A 22364-nucleotide genomic window follows, 5' to 3' on the forward strand; every position below is an offset into this window, starting at 1 on the left:
TGATCCCTTTATTTTCTTCTGCTGCCTCCTTCTGATCACTTCCAAGAGCGCAGTGTCAACTCCAAGGGGACCTGTCTTTTCAGGCTCTACCAGTCTCAGGGGCAGGCAGGACTGGTCTCTCCTCTCCAGCGGAAAAGTCAAGAAAGGGGAATTTGGAATTTAGAGGCTCTTGTTTCTCAGGGGAAAAAGCTTCCATCTAAATTGAGAACCACCTTCAGCCTCTAACGCTCTGTCTGCTCTGGCAAGTTGCTCTGCGTCCTCACACTGACTCCCCAGGAAATGGGGATCATCACCCCTTCCCGCCAGGGCTGACTGGCAGCCGGATCCTCTCTAATGGGCTCTGCTTACTGGTTGGCACGGGGCGTGGTGATCGGATCCCGGGCCCAGGGAATGCAACTCAACTAGAAGCAGCAGCCTGGGAAAGCGAGCGCCTCAGGTGTGTCTGGGGAGTGAGGCTCAAGTTTGGGGAACGCCGGCCGGGGCCACCCAAAAAGTACAGTCACCCCAGTCCTCAGCGGTGGCGGGTGCCGCCCCACTGACAACCAACCTTCACCCCCGCCCCGCTCCCAGCAGGGCGTGTGCACACACCCCCTGGCCAGCAGGAGCGGGGAGCTGGGGAGCGGTCCCGGGCATCTTCCTCCTTCTCCTCTTCCACCTCCTCCTCCTCCTCCTCCTCCTCCTCCCGGGCAGGGGGACCGCCCTGGCACCCCCGCAGCCTCCGGACCCCGGGGATCGGGGGTCCGGGGACACCGAGGCGCGCCAGGTGCGCGGTGCCAGGCGCGGCCGGGCCGCTGCGCCCTGAGTCAGCCGCCGGCGATGCCGCGGAACCAGGACGGCCGGCCGGGCCGCCCCCGCCGCTGAGCCCGGCGCCCGCCCCGCCCGCCCCGCCCGCCCCGCCCGGAGGAAGCGGCCGGCGGCCCCGCCGAGCACCTGGGCCGGCGCTTCCGGAGCTGCGCGCTCCCCCCGCTCCCGCCTCCAGGTGCGGGGCCGCGGCCGGGACAGCGCCGCCCGCGTGGCCGCCGTGCGGGCTGCAGAGCCGCCGCGGGCAGCCGGCGGCACCGGAGGAGGCCCTGCGCCCCGACCCGCGGGTGAGGAGCCTTCGGCCGGCGGCGGGGAGGGGCGCGGCCCCGGCCTCCCCCCACTCCGCCCGCCTCGCCTCCCGAGCCTGGTGCCCGGGGCGCGGGGTGGGCAGGGCGGCGTGGACCGGGCCGACGGAGGCGGGGGTGGGGTGGGGGTGGGGGTTGGGGGCGGGACGGGATGGGGGGGGGGGAGACCGTCTCGGGTTGGGGCTGGGCTTTTCGGGACTTTTTTATTTTTATTTTTTTCGGGTACATTTCCAGAACGCCTAAGTGCCGCTGGACTCTGGTTTCAGCCCCTTGGATGTGGTTCCCGCGCGTGGACGACTGTAAAAGGAAACCAGAAGCGGGTAAGGGACACCCACACCCACGGACCCAGGCGCTTTGGCCCGGGAGGGAGGGAGGGAGGGTGGCGATCGGGGACAGGGAGGACCGTCCTTCGTTCCCCCCACCTCGCGAGGAAAACAAGCGGAGAGGAGTCGCCCTGTGGCGAGTGTTCAGGCAGCAAGTTCTGTGCTCGGTGGAGATAGGAGTTTGCTCTGATCAGGGAGCTCCCCCGCATCCTGCGCCCTGGGCGCGGGGACCGCGGGCCTGGACACACACGCGAATGACTGTCATCCTGTCATCCGACCGCCGCCTGCCCCCGCCGCACGCTGCACCTGGCGCGGGCGACCTGTGGGCAGTGAGTGGACCAGATTGCTCTTTCTCCTCTGCTATCGGAGACAGGTCTCTTGGGGGGGGGGGGAGGAAATGGGTGCCCATCTCATTTAGAAAAGTAAGTTCATCCTGGTTTGTTTTCTAAACGCTTCGCCTCTCCTCCTGGCAGCGATCCGGAGCTCTCTTGCTGTGTTGCTGTGGGGGAGAGAGAGCCTGGTGAAGTTATACTGTGACCTGTAACCTATGATAAGGAGAGGGAAATGGAAGCTGGTGTGTGTGTGGGTGTTAGAGGCTCTTGCAAGTTTGTGTGGTGACAGCGACACTTTTGGATTTGATTTTCTGCACGTTCGCCCTTGAAGTTGGCTCCTTTTGGTGTAAGAGAAAGTGTCCCGAAACAGGACCTATTTTTAAAGTTACTTTTAATCGGATGTCATTGTGATGACCAATAATAGTGTTGTACTTACAAGCCCGGTATTGATTCTCCCCGCACTTAAGCACTCTGCACCCCAGAGGATTGGTGGAGCCATGCCCACAAGTAATTGGAAGATGAAGTTTGGCTTTTTTTTTTTTTTTTTTTTTTTTTTTAAGGAAGCTAACTTTTTTGGGGGGAAAAAAAGAGAGGAAAATACCCTTAAACTTTTAGTGATGACTTTTATGCATGTACACGAGAATATTGAGGGAAAATTCTCAGGACATTCCACTGTTTAACCATGTTTTAAAGAGAAAGAAAAAGTAAAATGGGTCATGGAACTAGGCTAGAGCTTTAACGTGGAAATATCTCCTTGGCTCCTTTTTTAAAACATACAGGGTGGGGCTGAAATAGGTTTACAGTTGTTTGTATGGAAATTAAGACAAGAATGAATAAACAATAATACAAAAATGAATTCTGTGTTTCTCAAACTCACAGCTGCAAACCTACTCTTGCCCGCCCCTGTACACTATTAAACACACAGGTAATATATCTTAACACTGGGAGTGTTTTATATGGAGTTGTCATGAGTACTCAAAGATGTATTTAAAATACCTAGAGGGCTAATCAAAGGATTTAAATTTATGCATGAGGGCCTATATGTGTTTGTGTTTTTTCTTCTTCTGTAAGCTTGTTAAATTTTATATGTTGTCCATGAAAGGAGAAGCTGGTGGTACATTTATATATATATATATACACACACACACACACACACATATATACACACATATATATCTGTATATATACATATATATACACGTATATATGTATACACACACATATATATATACATATATATACACATATATATACAATATATATTTCTGTTGATTTCAGAGAGAAAATGAGAGAGACAGGCAGAAACATTAATGATCAGAGAGACTCATTGATCAGCTGCCTCCTGAGTGCCCCCTATTGGGGCTGAGTCCACATCCTAGGCATGGGCCCTAAACTGGAATCAAACCGTGGCCTCCTGGTTTGCATAGGTCAATGTTCAGGCACCGAACCACACCAGCTGGGTTGATGGTACATTTGAAAACAAATTCGTAATCATCTACCACTAAAACTTCCTAGCTGTGTGAGGCTCACAGATATTCAGTTAATAATTTTCAATTTAACTACTCTTAGTTACTTTGGTTGAATGTAGGATTCATTTGATAATGAATCACTATTTTCTTGTAAACTCTGAGACTATGAAGGTTTAAAAACATGCTTAGATGGAAAACAATATGGAGTTTCCTTAAAAAATTAAATACGGAACTGCCATTTGACCCAGTGATCCCACTTGTAGGAATATATCCTAAGAAACCCAAAACACTAATCAAAAAGAACGTATACCCCCCTATTATGTTCATTTTACATAGTTCGATTTACAATAGCTAAGATCTGGAAACAGCCCAGGTATCCATCAGTAGATGGAATACCATGTTGCCTCTCCTGTGAGGCAGCATGGAGGGACTATGAATGTTAAGCGAAATAAACCAGTCATAGAAAGACAAGCATCGCATGATCTCATTCATGTGTAGAATCTAATGAACAAAAGAAACTGATGAACAAAGTAGATCCAGAGGCAAAAGCATGGAACAGACTGTCCAATTTCAGAGGGGAGGTGGGGTAGATGGGTGGGAAGTGGTTAACCCCAAAGAACTTGTATGCATATATGTATGACCCATGGACACAGACAATAGGGTGGTGAAGGCCTGGGGGCAGGGCATAGGGGTAGGTAGGGGCTAGAAGGGGCCAATGGGGAAAGAAAGGGATATATATATATATATATATATATATATATATACACACACATATATACATACATACACACACACACACACACATATGTGTGTGTGTGTGTGTGTGTGTGTGTGTGTATGTATATATATATATATATATATATATATATATATATATATATATTTTTTTGCTTTTAACAATAAAGATATTAAAAAATAAAAGCCTGCTTAGGATTCTGGGTTATAGACCTCATGATATCAAAGAAGGTATTTCCTCTCTTGCTACTTTCTACCCCATGTCCCTGCAACTTGGAGAAAGTTTGGTGAAAGATGCTATGAAAATGCTAAGACGGACATTGCTGTTAAAGCCTTATTTTAACAAGGGTTACCCCCTCCCTAGTTTATTTATTGACTCATTGGATCCAGTATTTTCATTACTCTAAACAAAGGGATTTAAAAAAATTCTCGGTGAAACATTAATTAGGTAGGAAGAACTTGTTATTAATGTTGGAGATATTTCTTAGCTTTGACAAGAAGTGATTGATGAGAGATTAGAGGCTAGGAGATGTCTTTTTCATCTTTTCTTTGTGAAGTCCTAGATCCCTGTAGTTGATTATTTTAAGTTTCTTGTAAGCATTAGCCAGGTTAAATATTTAATAATAGGTAAACCATTTTGCTTGCTGATTACCTTAATTTACTAACCGTTAATGATACTCTCTTCACATGATGTTTTCTAGTTAGAAATTTGATCTGTTCATGTTGTTACAGTTTTGACTCAGCATAAACTTACTTCCTTACTCATGCCATGCAGGGAACAGAGGAGACCTGGGTTGAAGGAATCATTTTGAGCAGCTTCAGGGATAAAGCTATTAGATAAATAGGAAGAATTATGTTTCTGTATTATACCATTTGTATACAGAGGTGTGGGGGTAGGTGAGGGAAGGCTCAGGGAAGGAATACCCAAGACAGTGAATCTGCCTTCATAGTTCTCACAAAAATGGGATGCAAAAAGGATTGTTATATTATAAAACTTTAGAAAGAGAAAGGTGTAATCCTTTGGAGTTGGAGAGAGAATCAAGAAGGAGCAAAAGAGAAGTACTGGAGACGTGGACTTGCTGGGGTGGTGATGGTGAAAGTGGTTGCCAAGATGAAGTTCAGAATTCTTGGCCTGCCCTTGAAGGCCTTTCATCGCCAAGTCCAGCTTCCCTTTCGGGCATCACCTTTTATTAAACTCCTGGTCCCTCCCAGGTGCTCTCCTCTTGCAGACATCCTCTCCCTCTTTGCCCCTTTCATGGCATTCCTTCTGCTTCAGATGCTTCTGTCTCCTTCCTGCTACTTTTCTTCCTCACATCCTCTGCAGCTCCTTCAGCGAGCACTCCATCCTCATGGATAAAATTAACTGCATATTTCATTTATATTCTTGAAACTGATTGGAGATTTTGAGAGTTCTCTTGGCACTCATGAAAGCTGTTGGTACTACTTCTCTCGGTACTAAAAAAAAATAAAAATAAAAAAAAAATACTTAAAATGTAAACCATGGGAAAGTCAAGGTCACCCAATTTGATTTTTCTTCTTATTATTTAAGTGCTATTTTGGGTACATCAGAGTCATCCAATTTTTGGTGCTCCTTCTGCATTGGTACTTCTTGCTGTGGCAGGGAACTGATTGTTCATATGCATGCTGTTTTCCTTCAGTTGATGTCCAATCTACCCTTTTTGTTTTAAACTCTTTGAGAGAAGACATTGCATCTTTACTCTCTTTGTAGCACTTTTAACACACTGTTCTCAAAGGAGATAAATAGGCGCTGTTATCTTGAACTGCAAATATTTCCCACTGTTATCTTGGAGAGAATAAGTTATGTACCTTAAATATTTATGGAATGAATAATTATACATAAATGAATCAATAAGTGGGGAGGCACTTGCAGAGATACCCTCGTTTCCTAAAAAAAAAAAAAGAGGCTTTGACAATTACAGAACCACTAGGAATCAGCCCTCAAATTCGGTTGGAAAAGAGGTCAGGGCGCTATTTATAAATGCAGAGAGAGGAAACGGTTCACAGTGGGCTATTTTGAAACATCTGGTTGTTAGACTAAAAATGCAGCTCCAACTCAGAGGAATGGTGGGGTACACAATGGTATTGCATTTTCAGATGGAAAATATAATGTGTGTATGAAAAGTGCACATTTTCTAAGGGAGCGTTTTAAAATCTTTTTATGGAAGTATAATGATCATACTAGTTTTGGTCTGAGTAAATGAATCGTTGCAGCCATGTTCGTTGTAGCATGCACTGGAATAGAGTCCCGAGGAATACGTGCCTATGTTCATATCAGGGGTCCAAAGGGATCTGATTTTTCTTCTTCCTGCTGGACGTGGCCGGATTGCAGAGGGGATGGGAGGGGCTGGCACAGGGCAGAGGGAGCTGTCTAGGTGTTAGGGGAACACAGCTGGAAGTCCTCCATAGTGATGCAGGCTTCCACTTATTATTCCTTTTAATTATCCCCACTTCTGCTCTTGTAGGAACTTGGGGAGATGAAATCTTTCTCTGGTTGCCCAAGATTTATGACTCTAATTTAAAGATCTCTCATGAAAAACAAGTCTCAAACATTAGCCAATTAACGTAAAATCTAGGTGGACAGCTGGTAAGAGAAGCTGCGTGAAGCCAAGGAGATTATCAACCATGTAACTATTGAGATAATACCTAAAAACTCTAACCTAGGTACTACTTATGCCACTAATAGCTTCTCCTAAAAGTAAAGGAATTGCCATTTCCGGCCTTCACCGGATGTGGAAGTGGGTATTAAGTTTTAGAAATTGAAAAGAGTTGTATTTTTCAGGTCACAGCAAATAAAATAATCAAAACATAATGTAGAGCAGTCGTTTTCCTTTGATCCAAACCATGAATGCTTTTGCCCAGAGCCTGGCTATTTCGAACCTCAGCAATGCTTGTTAGCTGCCAGGGTCTGTTCTGAGATCTGTGTGTATATTTACTCATTTCATTCTCAAAACAGTCTTGTGTTGTAGGCGCTATTGTCATGACTGCTTACCCATGACAACAGTGAGGCTCAGACAAATCCAGGAACTTCCCCAAGGTCCTGCAGCTGGTACATGGCAGAGCTGGGGTCACTGATAATCACTGTTCTGTGTCCCAAGTCTTAAGTCTTCAGTGAGGTCATCCTGTTCACTACACCAACCACATCTGTATGCTGCTAAATTAATAAAACCGTGTTGACTGCTGTGTTAGGTGCTTTGTAGGCTTATAAGGAGAACAATTTACAGTGTTATTTAAAAGAAATGAAATTTTATGAGGCAGGCAGAAGAATACTAATCAAAGTCCAGTAATCCATTATGAATATGATCAAGTGCAGTATTGTATTCAACATATGAAGTAATAATAATAATAATAGCCAACTTTATAAGTCATGTCAGGTACTGTTATATATACCCTCCATTTTTCACTTGTTAAATCCTAATAGAAATCCTATTAGATCTGAGGAATATTGTCCTCATTTGACAGATGAGGAAAATGAGCTCCTGGGAAGTTAAACTGTGTACGGTTAACAAGCAGGAAGGCCAGCTTGGAATTCAGGCAGCCTGACTCAAGAGCATTTTGCTCTCTCCCTGGACTGCAGGCCAGGTAGAATTAATGGGGAATTAAGGGGAATGGAATAGATAGGGGAGATTCATGGATGTGGTGGAACACAATTGTGAGACTTGAATTTCCCCCAAAGGAAATAAAAAAAGCCAAGGTATGTATGGGGAGTTCCTTTTGAATGAAAATGTTGGCCAGAATCTTCTAGTCAATCTCCCAATCTCCTTATTGTGGTAAAAACACACATAGTAGTGAACTATTTTTAGGTGTATAGTTCCGTAGTGTTATGTATGTGTACACAGTGGTGAAACGGATCTCCAGAACTTTTTCATCTTTTTTTTTTCTTAATAGTTTTTTAAAACATATTTCTTTATTGATTTTAGAGAGGAAGAGAGAGGGAGAGAGAGCGTAACATCAGTGATGAGAGAGAATTATTGATCAGCTGCCTCCAGCATATCCCCTACTGGGGATCAAGCCCACAACCCAGGCATGTGCCCTTGGCCGGAATCGAACCTGGAATCCTTTAGTCCACAGGCCAACACTCCATCCACTGAGCCAATCAGCTTGGGCAGAATTTTTTCATCTCACAGAACTGACCCTCTCTATCCATTAAACACCTGCCCCTCCACTCCCAGCCCCTGTAAACAGCATCAACTTCCTACTTCTATGAATCTGACCAACTTAATGTATCTCATGTAAGTAGAATTAAACAGTATTTGTCCTTTTTAGACTGCCTTTGTTTACTTAGCTTAATGTCCTCAAGGTTCATCTATGTTGGTCACATATTGCAGAGTTTCCATCCTGGTTAAGGATGCGTGGTGTTCAGTTGTGTATATAGCACATTTTGTTTATCCATTCATTCATCAACACTTCCTTTCCCTGACTTCCTTTGTATCACATTTCCAGTTGAACCTTTACAACCAAGGTTAGGTACCTTTTGAAACAATGCTTTAATACTTTCTGCTCTAGTCAAGCAGTTGTTTTGTTTTGTTTTGTTTTGTTTTTTCACCACATCACTGTTGACTGCTCTGGTGAGCGGTGAAATTGTTGGCTGTATTTGAAGATTTTATTTTGGCTTCGTACTATTGTACTTACTGTATCAGTTGTCCTACATAGTACTTTCTGCAATCATAGACGCAAAATAAATTTTAAGAAACTAAATTCTGTATTAACATTTCTTTAATTTCTAAGATGTTCTCCCTTAATTTGTCATTGGCTCTTAAATCTCAAACAATTAAATTTGAATGAATGTAGGCCCCCATATTTAACCACTTACATGTACATATATGCCCACAATCAAATTGAAAAAGTATATAAAATTTGGGCTTGTACCCTTGCTGGTTTGACTCAGTGGATAGAGCATCAGCCCATGGGCTAGAAGATTGTGGGCTCAATTCTGGTCAAGGGCACCTACCTGGTTGGAAGGTTTGATCCCCAGCCTCTCATGTGTGAGGCAACCAATCGATTTCTCTCTCTCTCACAATGATATCTCTCTTTCTGTCCCTCCCCTTCCTTTCCACTCTCTCTAAAAATCAATGGAAAAATATCCTTAGTGAGGTTAATTAACAGCAACAATAAAAACAAACAAAAACGGGGGCTTGCAAAGCCTACTATATTTAAGTAGCATTTCTTTAGTGACTATAGGTACTTAGCTAGACCTACGAGATAGAAAATATGAAGTCCTTATCCTTCTACTGATAAGTAAGTTGTATTGTCTTAGGCAGCATAGGAGGTGGAGTCTGACTCTACTGTGTGGCTTTTGGCACGAGACTCCGCCTAGGGCAGCTATGAGGATTATGGGAGAACTCTCCAGATGGTTTGTTAACACTCCACAAATATGGATGTTATTAGCAATAAAATTCTGAGCGAGAACGAAAAAGGATGGATATGTTTTGATGGGTGGAAAGTAGTGGTGATCAAGGTAGAGAAACTGGAGGCGGAGGAGGTCAGAGCACAGGAAGTGGAGGTGGCCACAGTGAAAAGTGATGGCCAGATTGAGGAAACTGGGCTTCCTGTCAGGGCTTTACTGAGGGTGGTGATGCCCCAAGCTAATGTAGGTGAGTGGATGGCAGAGAAGAGGGACACTAAATGACCAGTTTTACCATGTCCTGGGGACTGAGCACTCTGGGTAGAACCATAAGTTACAATCCTTGACTTGTGACCTTTTACAGTTCACTGTATACTATGGGATGGAGTAATATGACAACAAGTATATTTTCTCAAAACCACTTCCTATTCTGCATGGCTGTGGGGAACAAAGTAGAACATGTTGTTTTTATGAATACTTAGAGTTTCATATGTTGGTATTAAACAGTGATTTTGCTTGATGTGCAAATACCATGGCACTCATTTCTCGTGATTATGTTCTGTGCTGATGCAAAGGTGGAATTCTGTGATGATCTGTAAAGCCTGAACTAATTCAGCAAATTATCCATATGGAATGAGCCCCCTAATTTTTTTAAAAAAAAGATTAGCTGTTTTCCCACAGCAAGTTTATTAGCAGTTTAAAGGCAGGGGGACATCTCTTCCCTGTGGTGCCAGGCATAGTATGGGGGTGATTAGTTGTGGAGAATTGGAGGAGTAAAATGGTACCTGTAGGATGGTACCTTTCCTATCTACTGGTGCCCCTCAGCCATTATGACCAGCAAAAGCATTTTCTTTCGTGTTTTTGGATTTCCCCCGGGAGGTGGTTCCACTCTATTGAGAACCATCTCATTGTATTCTGGAATACAGTAAACTCTCATTGTTCTTGCAATCTGTAAGACTTGTATTGATAACATTATAAAGTTTCACTGTTCATGTGGACATTTAATATATTTTTATTTGTGTGTTTTTGGTTTTTTCCCCCCCCTCCATGAGGTTCCTTTCAGTTCCGGGATTCTGTGATTTTTAAACCTATTGTTTTAACACATTTGCAGTTTTGAAAGTCTCTAAGGTTATACTTCTGATTTTAAAATGGTGTGCTGTTTAAAAAATGGATTGAAGTTATCAGCTAATTTGATTGCACTATGTTATTTTTTCCTTCCATAAGATATTGGAGTCAGGCACAGGTGATTCCAGAAGTTATCAGCACTTAATAATTAATGGCCTTTTGGTAGGCACCTATGGTTTTACATGTTTTCTTTTCTAGCTCAACCAAGAGAAATGACAGAACTCCACTGGCAATGGCTGGGGATTATTGGCTGGTAGGTGGGGGTGGGGACTAGATCACTGTGGTGGTTTTCCTTACTTTGGGGTGTTGGGACAGGGAAAGTTCTCCCAACCCATGAGATTTTTAAAATCCCATGAGTGGTTTGTATGCAACCCCTAACTCCTGATTTGGCCTCTCTTTGTGGTTAGATAAGTTGGAGAAATCTGTATTTGGATCCTGTCCCTGCTTCTGAAAACTTCGGTTATCTAAACAGACAAAACTTTAAAACTATGCATGTTTTCCACGTTTGTCTTAAATCTCCTCAAAGCGGGCAAACAGTTATTCAGCAAACATTTATTGAGCACCTGCTATATGCCTGATAGTGTTCAAACTTACAGGCTAGAAGAGAATAGTAGACAAGATCCCTTCCGTCTTGCAACAGTTCACAGATGTCAGATATTAACAAATGCCATGGATATAGGTAAAGCAGGAGCTGTGAGGCACAGGTATGCTTATGTACATAGGGGGGTTAGGGGAGGCCACTGTAAAGGGGCCCATTTGAGCAGAGACCTACTAAGGTGATGTAGTGAACCATGAGGTGTGAGTCTATGTTGGGGAAACAGATGTGAAAGAGATGCAAGGACGAGAGGTAAGGTCATGAGGTGCGAACGGGACTGAGACCAACCTGGTGGCGATTGAGTGATGGAGAGGGAAAGCCAGAGAAAGGTGGGAATTCTCAAGGAGTGACTTTTATTATCAAATATATCATCTGGCTGCTATATTGAGATATGCTGTGGGGAAGGAGTAGGTAGGAGACCAGGATAGAATCAGGGCTATCAGTCAGGAGGTTATTGCGATGGTATGAGATAGAGAAGATAATGGTGTGGACTGGGATGTGAGCAGGGCAGGTAGTGAGAAATAGCTGATTCAGGATATAGTTAGTTCCGAAGTAGTGCACAATCCTATATAATAAAAGGCTAATATGTAAATTGACCTAACAGTGGAAGTACTGGTTGCTATGATTTGCACTGACCACCAGGGAGCAGAGGCTTACTGCAGAAGATGGCTCCTGTTGGTCAGTGTACCTCCCACAGGGGGAGTACCACTCATCCAGAAGCCGGGCTCACAGCTGGTGAATGCAGCAGCCAAGGCACTGCTAAAGATGAGCTGTCAGTGGGACATCCCCTGAGGGCTCCTGGACTGTTAGAGGATGCAGGCTGGGCTGAGGGACCATCCTCCCCACCCGTGCACAAATTTTGTGCACTGGGCCTCTAGTAAGGTAATAAGATCCTGTTTATTAGTGATGCTACAAGCCAGGCAATGTAGGAGGTGCTTCTAAATGCTACTTCCTTTCTACTCAGGATAGGATGGGCAAGTACACAACCACATCTGTCATTCTGTCATGCCAACTCTTTGTCTACTCTCTAAACATGTTCTGCATATACATCATGCACTCAGTTTATAAACAAATAATTTGACTGGAGTTTATTGGGCAGTTTATAAGGGCTGGTCATCATCTTGGAAGAGTCATTAGTTTATAACAGGCTGAGGAAAAGTAATTACAATTGCAAACAGTTATTCAGCATTTGTTGTGTGCAGTTGGTGTTCTGAATCCTTCATGACAGCCCTATGAAATAGAACTATTATTATTCTCATTTTCCTGATGAGGAAACCGAGGCACAGAGAAGTCAAATACTTGTTCACGTTCTCAAAACTTAAAAATGGAGAAATTGAGATTTGATCCAGGTTTTCCAGTTCCAAGATCTTGGCTTTTGTATTACCCCACTTCTGTAGGTTACTATTACATGAATAAAATATAATTTAATCCTCTGAAGTAAATGCTGTGGGGAATATAAAGAAGAGGGTTTAGTTTTTGATCAGTAGAAACCTTGTGAAGGAAATAGCATTTGAGTTAGACTTCAAAGAATGGGAAAGATTTCAATTGTGGGAAGATAATAACTGTAGTGATGAAAAGAAATAATTATAATGATGGAAATGAATGTTTGTTAAGCACTTAGCATATGCCAGTGATTTTCAACCTTTTTCATCTCATGTTACGCATAAACTAATTACTAAAATTCTGCGGCACACCAAAAAAACATTTTTTTTTTTTTTTGCTGCTCTCAAAAGTATAGGTATTCTTTTGATTGATTTATAAAAATAATAATAATAGTAATTATCTACCCTTGTTTCTCCGTGGTGACTTTTTAAAAAGTCAGTTGCCACCCTAGCTGGTTTGGTTCAGTGAATAGAGTGTAGGGCTGAGGACTAAAGGGTCCCGGGTTCTTTTCCGGTCAAGGGCACATTTATGGGTTGTTGGCTGGGTTCCCAATAGGCAGTGTGCAGGAGGTAGCCAGTCAATGATTCTCTCTCATCATTGATGTTTCTGTCTCACTCCTTCTCTTTTCTTCTCAGTCCTTAAATATCCTATATAATAAGGGAGGAATATGCTAATTATCCATCACACCCTGAGACATAATGACATGCATAATAACTGGATCATGGATCTGCAGGAGTGTGGGACAGCGAACTACAAGCTTCAAGGGGCAGCAGAGAGCTACAGGAGGGGCAGGGCAGCAAGCTATGAGGGGGAGTGGGGGGAGGAGGATAGGGTGAGCTACAGGAGGGTGGGGCAGCGGGGGGAGAACTACAGAAGGGCAACAGTGACCCACTGCACAGGGCTACTAATATATATATCAGGTGAGATGGCATAAGGCACATTGGGGAGCATGAGGAATTCAAAACTGTAATTACCAAATGTTGCTGCCCATCCCAGTCATCAAATTCAGATTCCGGGGCCTGTTACCAGCACTTATTGCTGTATAGCAGGTCCACACGTGCCATTGTGCCTAAGTGGAGGTCAGAACATGGAAGGCTTCAACTTCGTATGAAGATGTTTATAGTTAGGCACGTCCATCTCTTGGCCTCTGATGAGTGCATATGGTTTTTCAGAAGCCTCTAAAGAGCAAGTAGTTCTGTGACCAGCCTGGGGCAGTAAGACAGCTGAAGAGTCAGGTGATTGGAGGATGAGCCGATATTAAGGTACACAGGATTGTGGGGCCTTTGGGAGGGAGCCTCTTCTGGGCCAGGGAAAGGAATCGGGTTCACTAGCCATATTCAGCATGTTGACTGAGAGTGGAGAAAGGTGTTTTGGGATAGAATATTTGATGTATCCATCCTTGAGTAGTCTATCACTGAGGAAGTACATGTACATACTGCAAGAGAAGGAAAGTGATTTAAAACACTTACACACCAAAATAAACTAACGGAATAAACTCAGGCAATTCTGCCACCTCACCAAACTCTCATCTCTTAAATATGTTCCAAGCACTTCAAGGATCCTACTTATATATTGAAAAAGGAGCTATTATTCTATTCAAGGTCAATAGGAAGCTTTCACAGAGAAAGTAATACCTGCCTACTCAGGATTTTAAATAGTGCATAGAACTTTGTAAAATGTGTAGATCTGCAGGTAGATATAGCATATGAAAGAGGTATGGGGCTATTACACAGTTGTTTGGCCTTGGGAACAATAATTCTCAGTGAGCCAAAGTGCGTGAAGGATGTGGGTAGAATGTTTGGCACAGGTTGAACCTGAGCCTGGAGTGAGTACATAGGAACCACCTACATTGCAGGAAATACACATGAGGTATGTTGCCTGGTACATAATTGCTGTTTACATCACTAGTACTGTTATTATTGTTGTTAGACCAAGACCGGACTGTGTTTATGCCACCATAAGAAACTTAGATTTTACCCTGTTGAGGATGTGGCTTTATATACCAAATTTGGATTTTACTGCTACATGAAAACTGGGCTGAGGGATTTGTTCAGAGTGTTGCAGTAATCTAGGCAAGAAATATTACAATGAAGGTCTGAACCAGGGCAAAGGCAGTGAGGATGGAAGAGTGTATTAGTCAGTTCTGGCAGCTGCAACAAAATACCATAGACTGTCTGGTTTAAAAAAGACATTTATTTTCTCATGGTTCGGGAGGATGGGAAGCCCAAGATCAGGGTGCCAGTAGATTTGGCAATAATGATTTCCATTTTGCGACATGCCAAAAAATTGGAAAATATGTTCATTTACAAATAATTGTATATAACAAGAGTGGTCTATCAGAGATCTAGGTTTGTATGTGGTGTTGAGGTTAAACTTTCAACTTTTTTTTTTTTAACTGACATTTTATCATTTTGAGTGTGATAGAGGGATGTCTTATTGATAAAGTCATTTCCTGCCTTTCATCTCTTTGTTTTTTTATTTCTCTGCTCTTGCTGTGCTGCCTAAATATACATACCTGCCTTCTTACCTGATACCTGCTTGTCAATATTTGCTGATATTTTAAATATGTGGGGCAGTAGTTTCTGGGTTGCTGGCATGTAAGACGTGCCGTGTCTGAGAGGTGCCTTTTGGAGAGCTATTTTGAGATGTGATCTCCAGAAACATTGCATCAGCCCTTGTTCAGGTAAACTGCCCTTGTTTGGGTGTGTCTCATTTTACTCCTTCCTTGTATGGGTGTTGTGTGTATTCTGTCCTTTTTCCTTTTTATTAAAGTGCAACATTCAGAAATTTGCAGTATGCCTTTTCACAAAGTGAACAGAACCTAGATCACTAGACTTTTAAAAAAGTTTATTGATGTCATTTGGGAGAAAAATGAAGCCATGCGAATCTGCTGTGTATAAAGGAAAATGTGACCTTTACACCTTTTCCTTTTACTTTCATATCAACTTACTTCCTGTTATATAACGATTTAAGAATTAACTAATCCTTCAACTAGTCGTATCTTACATGTCAGTGTTGTACATATAATGCTGATGCTTTTTTGAGATGAAAATTATTGAACTAAGAAATGGGTTCTAACTGTGCTTATTAAGCAAGTCTTTGAAGAAAGTGTAGTAAAGGAGAAAGTTGTTCATATCTGATTGCTGTTAAGAGAAATTATCTAAAACTTGGTAATAAAAAAAAAATACAGCATGTTAATTCAATGCCTTGTTAAGGGTACTGTTTAATCAGCCCATCCTCAGGATATTAATTCTAATTCTTGTGTTCCACTTTCTATTTATTATTGGGTTAAAGCCCAGGACTGGCAAGCTATCTATTATTCACTTACAGATTTTTCTCCAGTAGATAGGCAACTCTAAAACCTGTGACTTTATTACCCTGTAGGACATTAACCAGTTTTTTTTTTTTTAAAGTAACCTCCCAGTCTTACTGTATCACTAAGAGAGAGAGAACACCATCTTACTGATTCCTTCGAATAACATTTTGACACAAGTTCATTTTATAATCCTGTGAGAGTCTTGAGTCATTTTTTTTGCCTTGCTGAAAACCATAATTTGATGCTACCACAGCATATCTGTCCTGTCCCTTCATGCTCTACCTAGAAATTGACTTTCCAGGGCATCACAGTAACACACAAGGATTCCAAACTCTCACTGGCTGAAAGTAATGATAAAAATGATGTCATAGTTTATAGTGTAAAACTAGGTTTTAATTACGAAAATTTTCTAATAAATTAATTTGTTTTTCTAGGCTGAAGCACATAAAGCATTCACTATGGAGAAAATACCATTTTGACTCATTTTTCCGTTGCCGGTGGGAGAGGAAGAACCCATTCAGAAGCGCACCCTCCTGTGTGTGTGTGTCTCATTGTACTGCTTTTTAGAAAGCAGCTCAGTGATGAAGCCACCATTATGTCCTCAGTCAGTGAAGTAAATGTCGATATCAAAGATTTCCTAATGAGCATTAACTTGGAGCAGTACGTCTCACACTTCCGTGAGTCTGGCTTTAACACCGTGAAGGACTGCGCAGCTCTCGATGACAGCGTGCTACACAAAATTGGAATATCACCGACAGGACATCGGAGGAGGATCATCAAACAGTTACAGATAATCTTGTCAAAAATGCAAGATATCCCAATCTATGCAAATATTCATAAAGTAAAGAAGAATGATGAGACTTCAAAGGGTCGCCTCACTCCATCTTCTGGCCAGGATACCTGCGTGGAGCATTCAGATTCATCTAGTGCTCAGACACCTAGCCCAGCGCAGGTGGAGTCTGTTACAAAAGATCTTGACCAAAGTGCCATTGGTGTGGAAAATAGCCAGCGTCTTCAATCAGATGATGAGCCCCCTCTTCCTAAACACAACTTCCCCATTCCAGAAGAAGGACACCATCTGAAATTAAGTTCTTTTCAAGGTTCTTTATTGGGTAACATTAAAATAGAATCTTTGATTACAAAGGAGACTGTGGATTGTACAACTAAAGAGCAACAAACAGGAAGCGTTGACTTGAACTCAGAAGATGGGAACAAGCTCCCTCGTGTAGACCCTGACCGCCTTTCCTCCCTTGGCTGTTCAGTATCAGAAGCCAATTCTGGACATGGAACAAATGGTGTGTTAGAAAGATCGCCACCATCCCCTCTCTTTAACTTTCAAGGACAAATGGTTCTAAATGACTTGTATGTTCCATCATCACCGTTCCTGACGCCTATGAGAAGCCGGAGCAAGTTGGTTTCAAGGCCATCTCGGTCTTTTCTGCTAAGACACCGGCCTGTACCAGAAATTCCAGGGTCAACAAAAGGAATCTCGGGGAGGTAAGAACTTTTAGGATAAATTGTAAGTGTATTCATTTGGGAGGGATTTAGTTATTTTAAACAATTATATTTTCAGAGTTTAATTTTTCCTGAATTTGACTTCTATTAATTTACCTATTGAACTAACCTTTTCTTCTCTTTTAAATTTTTTGTTTTTTGTTTTTTGTTATGCTATGTCTCTTGAACACTATTTCCAGAGTGTGGGTCCAACTTGTAACTAACTGCCTGGAACTCTAGCTTTCGACCACTTAATCTCTTTATTTTATCTGCATATTCCTTCCCACACCTTTCCTCCACACCAGGTTTTACATTCTTCCATGAGTGCTGTTTTCATATTTGAATTGCTGACTCTGTCTCCCCACTGAATTCTTTGTTCTTTGGCAGGGGCCATGCGTCTAATTTTACACTTCTACTTCCTGGTACAATGCTTGGCATGAATTAATAATTCAACAGGCATCTAACGAATATCTCCTTGGTATCCTTGGTCACTGTGCTAGGTGTGAAGGAGGTAGTATTTAAAAACAAAAGTCAGCCAAGTAAATTGGAAGATCTAATTGGCTTTGCTCAATGATTAATGGATCGGGCAGCATCCCATTTAGCAAACAGAAAGGAGCTCTGAAGAGGTGGAGACAATGGAAGACTTTTCTAGGCAGATGGAGGCAGGGCGAGGACATTATTCCAGCAAAGAATGGATTGTTTCAGGCGAGGTCCCGTTCCTTGGGGAGTGAAATCGGGGTTGTCTTACAGATTGCCTTATTGGTGTCACACAGATAATTCTATATTATTTAGCTAAAGGTTCCATTCAGGGAGAGACTGAAATTGCAGTTGGGTTAGGTTTTTTGGAGCTTAGCATAGTTGACTCCATTTTGAGTCTGTGTTTCTTTTCTTCCTTCCTTCCTTCCTTCCTTCCTTCCTTCCTTCCTTCCTTCCTTCCTTCCTTCCTTCCTTTCTTTCTTTTAAAAACAGTATAGAGGAATAATGGAGTTTGAAGTATGGTATAGGAGACAGATGTAAAATGGTAACAGTCAGTACAGTATGAAACCAGGCTTACTAGAGATGGAAAATCTTAAAGAGGGGTCTGACCAGAGTGTCTGGTCGTTGGTAGCATGAGGTAACTGCGGAGTCTGAGTTGAACCAATTTGCAGCAGAGAGAGCTTTTATCTGTTTCTCAAAGTTACACCTAAAATAGTCGTGGTTTTTTTCTGGTATTGCGGTGGAATATTTTTTTTCACTAAAACCTAACACTTGTTTCTGCTGGGGGCCTGGAGGGTGTTCAAGTTTGGCTGTGACTGATGTGATACTGAAAGCTATTACGATTTCTTGCACTTGTTGGAGGCTGGCATTTCTGCAAGATTCCCCCTCCCACAGACCCTCTACCCCCCTGTTCTCCCTCCCCTCCCCCCCATCTACTCTGTGCTCTTGCTCTTGGGTACCTTTGGTAATTACAGCCTGAAATGGTGGTTGTATTTTCAAGAGAAAACATGGAGATTTAATATTTGCAAGAGAAAACATGACAATTTATAAGGACTATTAATTTCAGTAACTCCCATTAGAACAGCCACTCTTTGAGGGCAAGAGGCCCTAATTTGTCTGTCTTCCTTGGTATCCCTGGTGCCAATAGCTATTTGTAGTACTTATTAGGAAATCAGTAACCATAGTGTCGTTTATTAAGTGCTACATTGGATTATAATTCTCTGTGGGTTATCTAATTCTCACAATGGCCCAGTAAAGTAGGTAATACTCATCCATCTTCTTACGAGGTAACTGAGTCTGACAAAGTTAATTTTCCTAGGATCCCAAGGATAGTGAACTGGATTTTATTCCAGTAAATCTGACTTGTATGTAGAGGTATACCTTAAGGCCGTGGTCTGCAAACTGCGGCTCTCGAGCCACATGCGGCTCTTTGGCCCCTTGAGTGTGGCTCTTCCACAAAATACCAAGGCCTGGGCAAGTCTATTTTGAAGAAGTGGCATTAGAAGAAGTTCAAGTTTAAAAAATTTGGCTCTCAAAAGAAATTTCAGTTGTTGTACTGTTGATATTTGGCTCTGTTGAGTAATGAGTTTGCCGACCACTACCGTAGGGATATTGCAGGTTCATTTCCAGACCATCTCAATATCCTGAGTCAAATTCTTTTTGTTGCTAAAGGGTCTTACCTTCAATTTGTAAAAAGAAAAAAGGCAACATTGGTGGAGCAGAAAAAGCTAAGTGCGATGAAACAAGGTATACTGAATAAGAATTGGGATATAATTTAAGAATGTAGAAGGGAACTAACTTTGGTATGACCTGTTAGCTTTAAAAAAATTTGCTAATTTTAAACAAAGTAACCTGAGAAGGGCTTACTGTGAGTTACACACATTTAAAATTGCATCTTTGCCAGAACAAAATCCTTTTGGGAGCCATAAGGGTAACTTTATTATTTATTTATTTATTTATTATTATTTTTTTTTTAAATATATTTTATTGATTTTGTACAGAGAGGAAGGGAGAGATAGAGAGTTAGAAACATCGATGAGAGAGAGTCATCGATCAGCTGCCTCTTGCACACCCCCTACCGGGGATATGTCCGCAACCAAGGTACATGCCCTTGACCGGAATCGAACCCGGGACCTTTCAGTCCCCAAGCCGACACTCTATCCATTGAGCCAAACCGGTCCCGGCCATAAGGGTAACTTTAGATAAACATTTGGCTTTAAAGTTTTAAGTAAGAGGTGCTAGTTTTCATAAATTGAGAGGCTTGTTATTCCCATTATGACCATGAGCCCTTGAAAATGAGAATTGAAATAATGTTAACATTGGTAGGAAATAACTTGGTAGCTGCCTTACAGCCAGATTACCTGTTGTAACCTTTCTTTTCTTTGATTATGGCAGTAAGTGGTAGTTACTCATTCGTGGTGCTTAAATCATAAAAGAGAAAGTAGTTATTTTCAGACTTTACTGTTTAGTTTTACTTGTGGTCCTCACCAGAATTGCAACTAGTAATTGCAAATTAAAAAAAAAAATTACAATTTGACATTTAGAATAAAATTGTGGATTCTGTACACTGAGATTCCAATCAAATAACATCTAAATGACATTTAGTATATTCCTTGATGTATCAAATTTTTTTTTTTTTTTTTTGTGGCCAATACTTTCACCTAATTCTTCACAAATTAAACTTCTCATGTAACTGCTTTTCTGAGGTGAAGCCCTCTGTGTTCCCCCTTTATCTATCCAATTGAATCTGGTCACAATGGTGGGTTTTCCTCTGCCTTGGGCATTTTCTATCAGTTCCTGTTCCTTTTCTTTGGACAGTTGTGTGGTGCCATGCTGAATAAGGAATCTCAAGATCTCTTATAAACTTCTGCCACTTGAAGGAGAGGTTAGGACTAGGGTGGGAGAGCCAGTTTCTTCCTTATTATCTTCACTTGGAGCTCTTCCTAGCACTGGGGAAACCTCCCAGCAAAAGCCAGTCCAACCAGCTGTCATTTCCATAGGTGTGTCCTGGGATCCTTATGGGAAGATCCTCCACAGTGCTCTAGGCAAGAAGCAATAGGTATCTTTCTTATCTTCCCCAGTTGAATGATTTTATACATCTTGCATGCAATTATTTTTTCCTTGGCACAACTCAAGGAGCCTTCTCTTTTAGGTGTTTTGCCTCTGAATTTTTTGGGGGACAGGAAAGGAAGGATGCAGAGAGGTCTTTGGGGAGGAGGATAGCATGATGATTGGAGAATATCTATTACAACTTAGCCTAAGACCGAGGTTTGAGGGCTTTTCAAAAGTTTGAAATCTAGCCCTAGCTGGTTTGGCTCAGTGGATAGAGTGTCAGCCTATGGACTGAAGGGTCCTGGGTTCTATTCTGGTCAAGGGCACATGCCTAGGTTGTGGGCTCCATCCCCAGTGTGGGGTGTACAGGAGGCAGCCGATCAATGATTCTCTCTTATAATTGATTCTCTCTCTTTCTCCCTCTCCCTTCCTTTCTGAAAGTAGTAAAAATATATCTTAAAAAAGGTTTGAAATCTAAACCTGAATTCTCTAGTTGTTTTGAATTTTAAAAAAATAAAAACCCTAGATATTTTTTCTAGATGTACATAGACATGATACAGACATTAGAAATGGGTAGCAATATTTTAGACTTTAATGTGAAAATGTATATGAGCAAAAATGTACAGGAAAATAATAGCAATTGTTGGCTGCATTGAATTTTTAAAAAGTATTGAAACTTATCACATATTTTCATGCTTAAGAAAAACTTCACATTTCAAGTTAATATACCAGAAACATTTCATGTTAATATACCAGAAACAAACTTAGCAATCTAAAATTCAGATTTTTTTCTTTAAAATGTTCTTTTAGAAAAAAAAAATATTTATTTTATTTTATTGATTTCAGTGAAGAAGAGAGAGAGAGATTAAAACATCAATGATGAGAGAGACTCACTGATCAGCTGCCTCCTGCACGCCCTACACTGGGATCCAGCCTGCAACCCAGGCATGTGCCCGACCAGGAATCCAACTGTGACTTCTGGTTTGTAGGCAGACACTCAAGCACTGAGCCATGCAGGCTGGGTTTTACAATGACTTTTTATAATATAAATTCTATGAAAAAACAGGCTGTGAAATTTTGACTTAAACATCTAAATAAGTCAAAATTTAGACAATAGTTTGATTTATTGTTAGAGGATAAAGATATATTTCTGCTTGTTAATTTTTACAAGAACACATTATGCTTAGACTTATTTTTCATAATTAAAAATGGCCCACTTTGTTTGAAAAAAATGTATTTTTCTAAACTAAAAATAACTTTACACTATAATAAAGAATAAAAAGCAGTAATCTGAGCAAAAGAAGTTGCAGCTCTGGAGACACTGATTTAGGTAGTAACCTCAATTGTATTCCACCAAGAGTAAGGGGAGCCGGTCTTTTACATTCAAAGTTTTCAACCAAGTAGGTCCATTTTATCTACATGAGATATCCAAATTTAGACGCTTTTATTGGTCCAGATCTCAAATTCCTTTTGGTTGGCACTATGCATTCTGATTGGTCATTATGGCATAGTTCTGATTGGACTGGATAGGTCTTGTTCATTGGTCCAAAGATAAAACTAGGAACTCCTTTTTAATTCAGTTCTATAATGACCTGT

General features: G+C 41.7%; 1 protein-coding gene across 10 annotated transcripts in view; it reads left to right on the plus strand.

Annotated features, from left to right (window-relative positions):
• Positions 1–924: 924 nt before the first annotated feature.
• ARAP2 (ArfGAP with RhoGAP domain, ankyrin repeat and PH domain 2) overlaps positions 925–22364 on the plus strand; it is a 156132-nt gene continuing 134692 nt past the window's right edge. For 2 of the 10 annotated variants that reach the window (XR_004984429.2, XM_036418854.2), the window contains exons 1-2: positions 926–1088; positions 16181–17243. Coding sequence is in view for 8 of the 10 variants with exons in the window: in XM_036418854.2 (XP_036274747.1) it covers positions 16342–17243 (902 nt within the window). In the remaining 2 variants the exon portion in view is untranslated. Of the gene's footprint in view, positions 1185–1340; positions 1427–1709; positions 1852–10578; positions 10615–14980; positions 15114–16180; positions 17244–22364 lie in introns of those variants that run through there. The other 8 variants (XM_036418812.2, XM_036418844.2, XM_045573511.1 and 5 more) reach the window with 7 other exon arrangements.

This window comes from Pipistrellus kuhlii, unplaced genomic scaffold, assembly GCF_014108245.1.
Source record: "Pipistrellus kuhlii isolate mPipKuh1 unplaced genomic scaffold, mPipKuh1.p scaffold_m20_p_1, whole genome shotgun sequence".
Classification (NCBI taxonomy): domain Eukaryota; kingdom Metazoa; phylum Chordata; class Mammalia; order Chiroptera; family Vespertilionidae; genus Pipistrellus; species Pipistrellus kuhlii.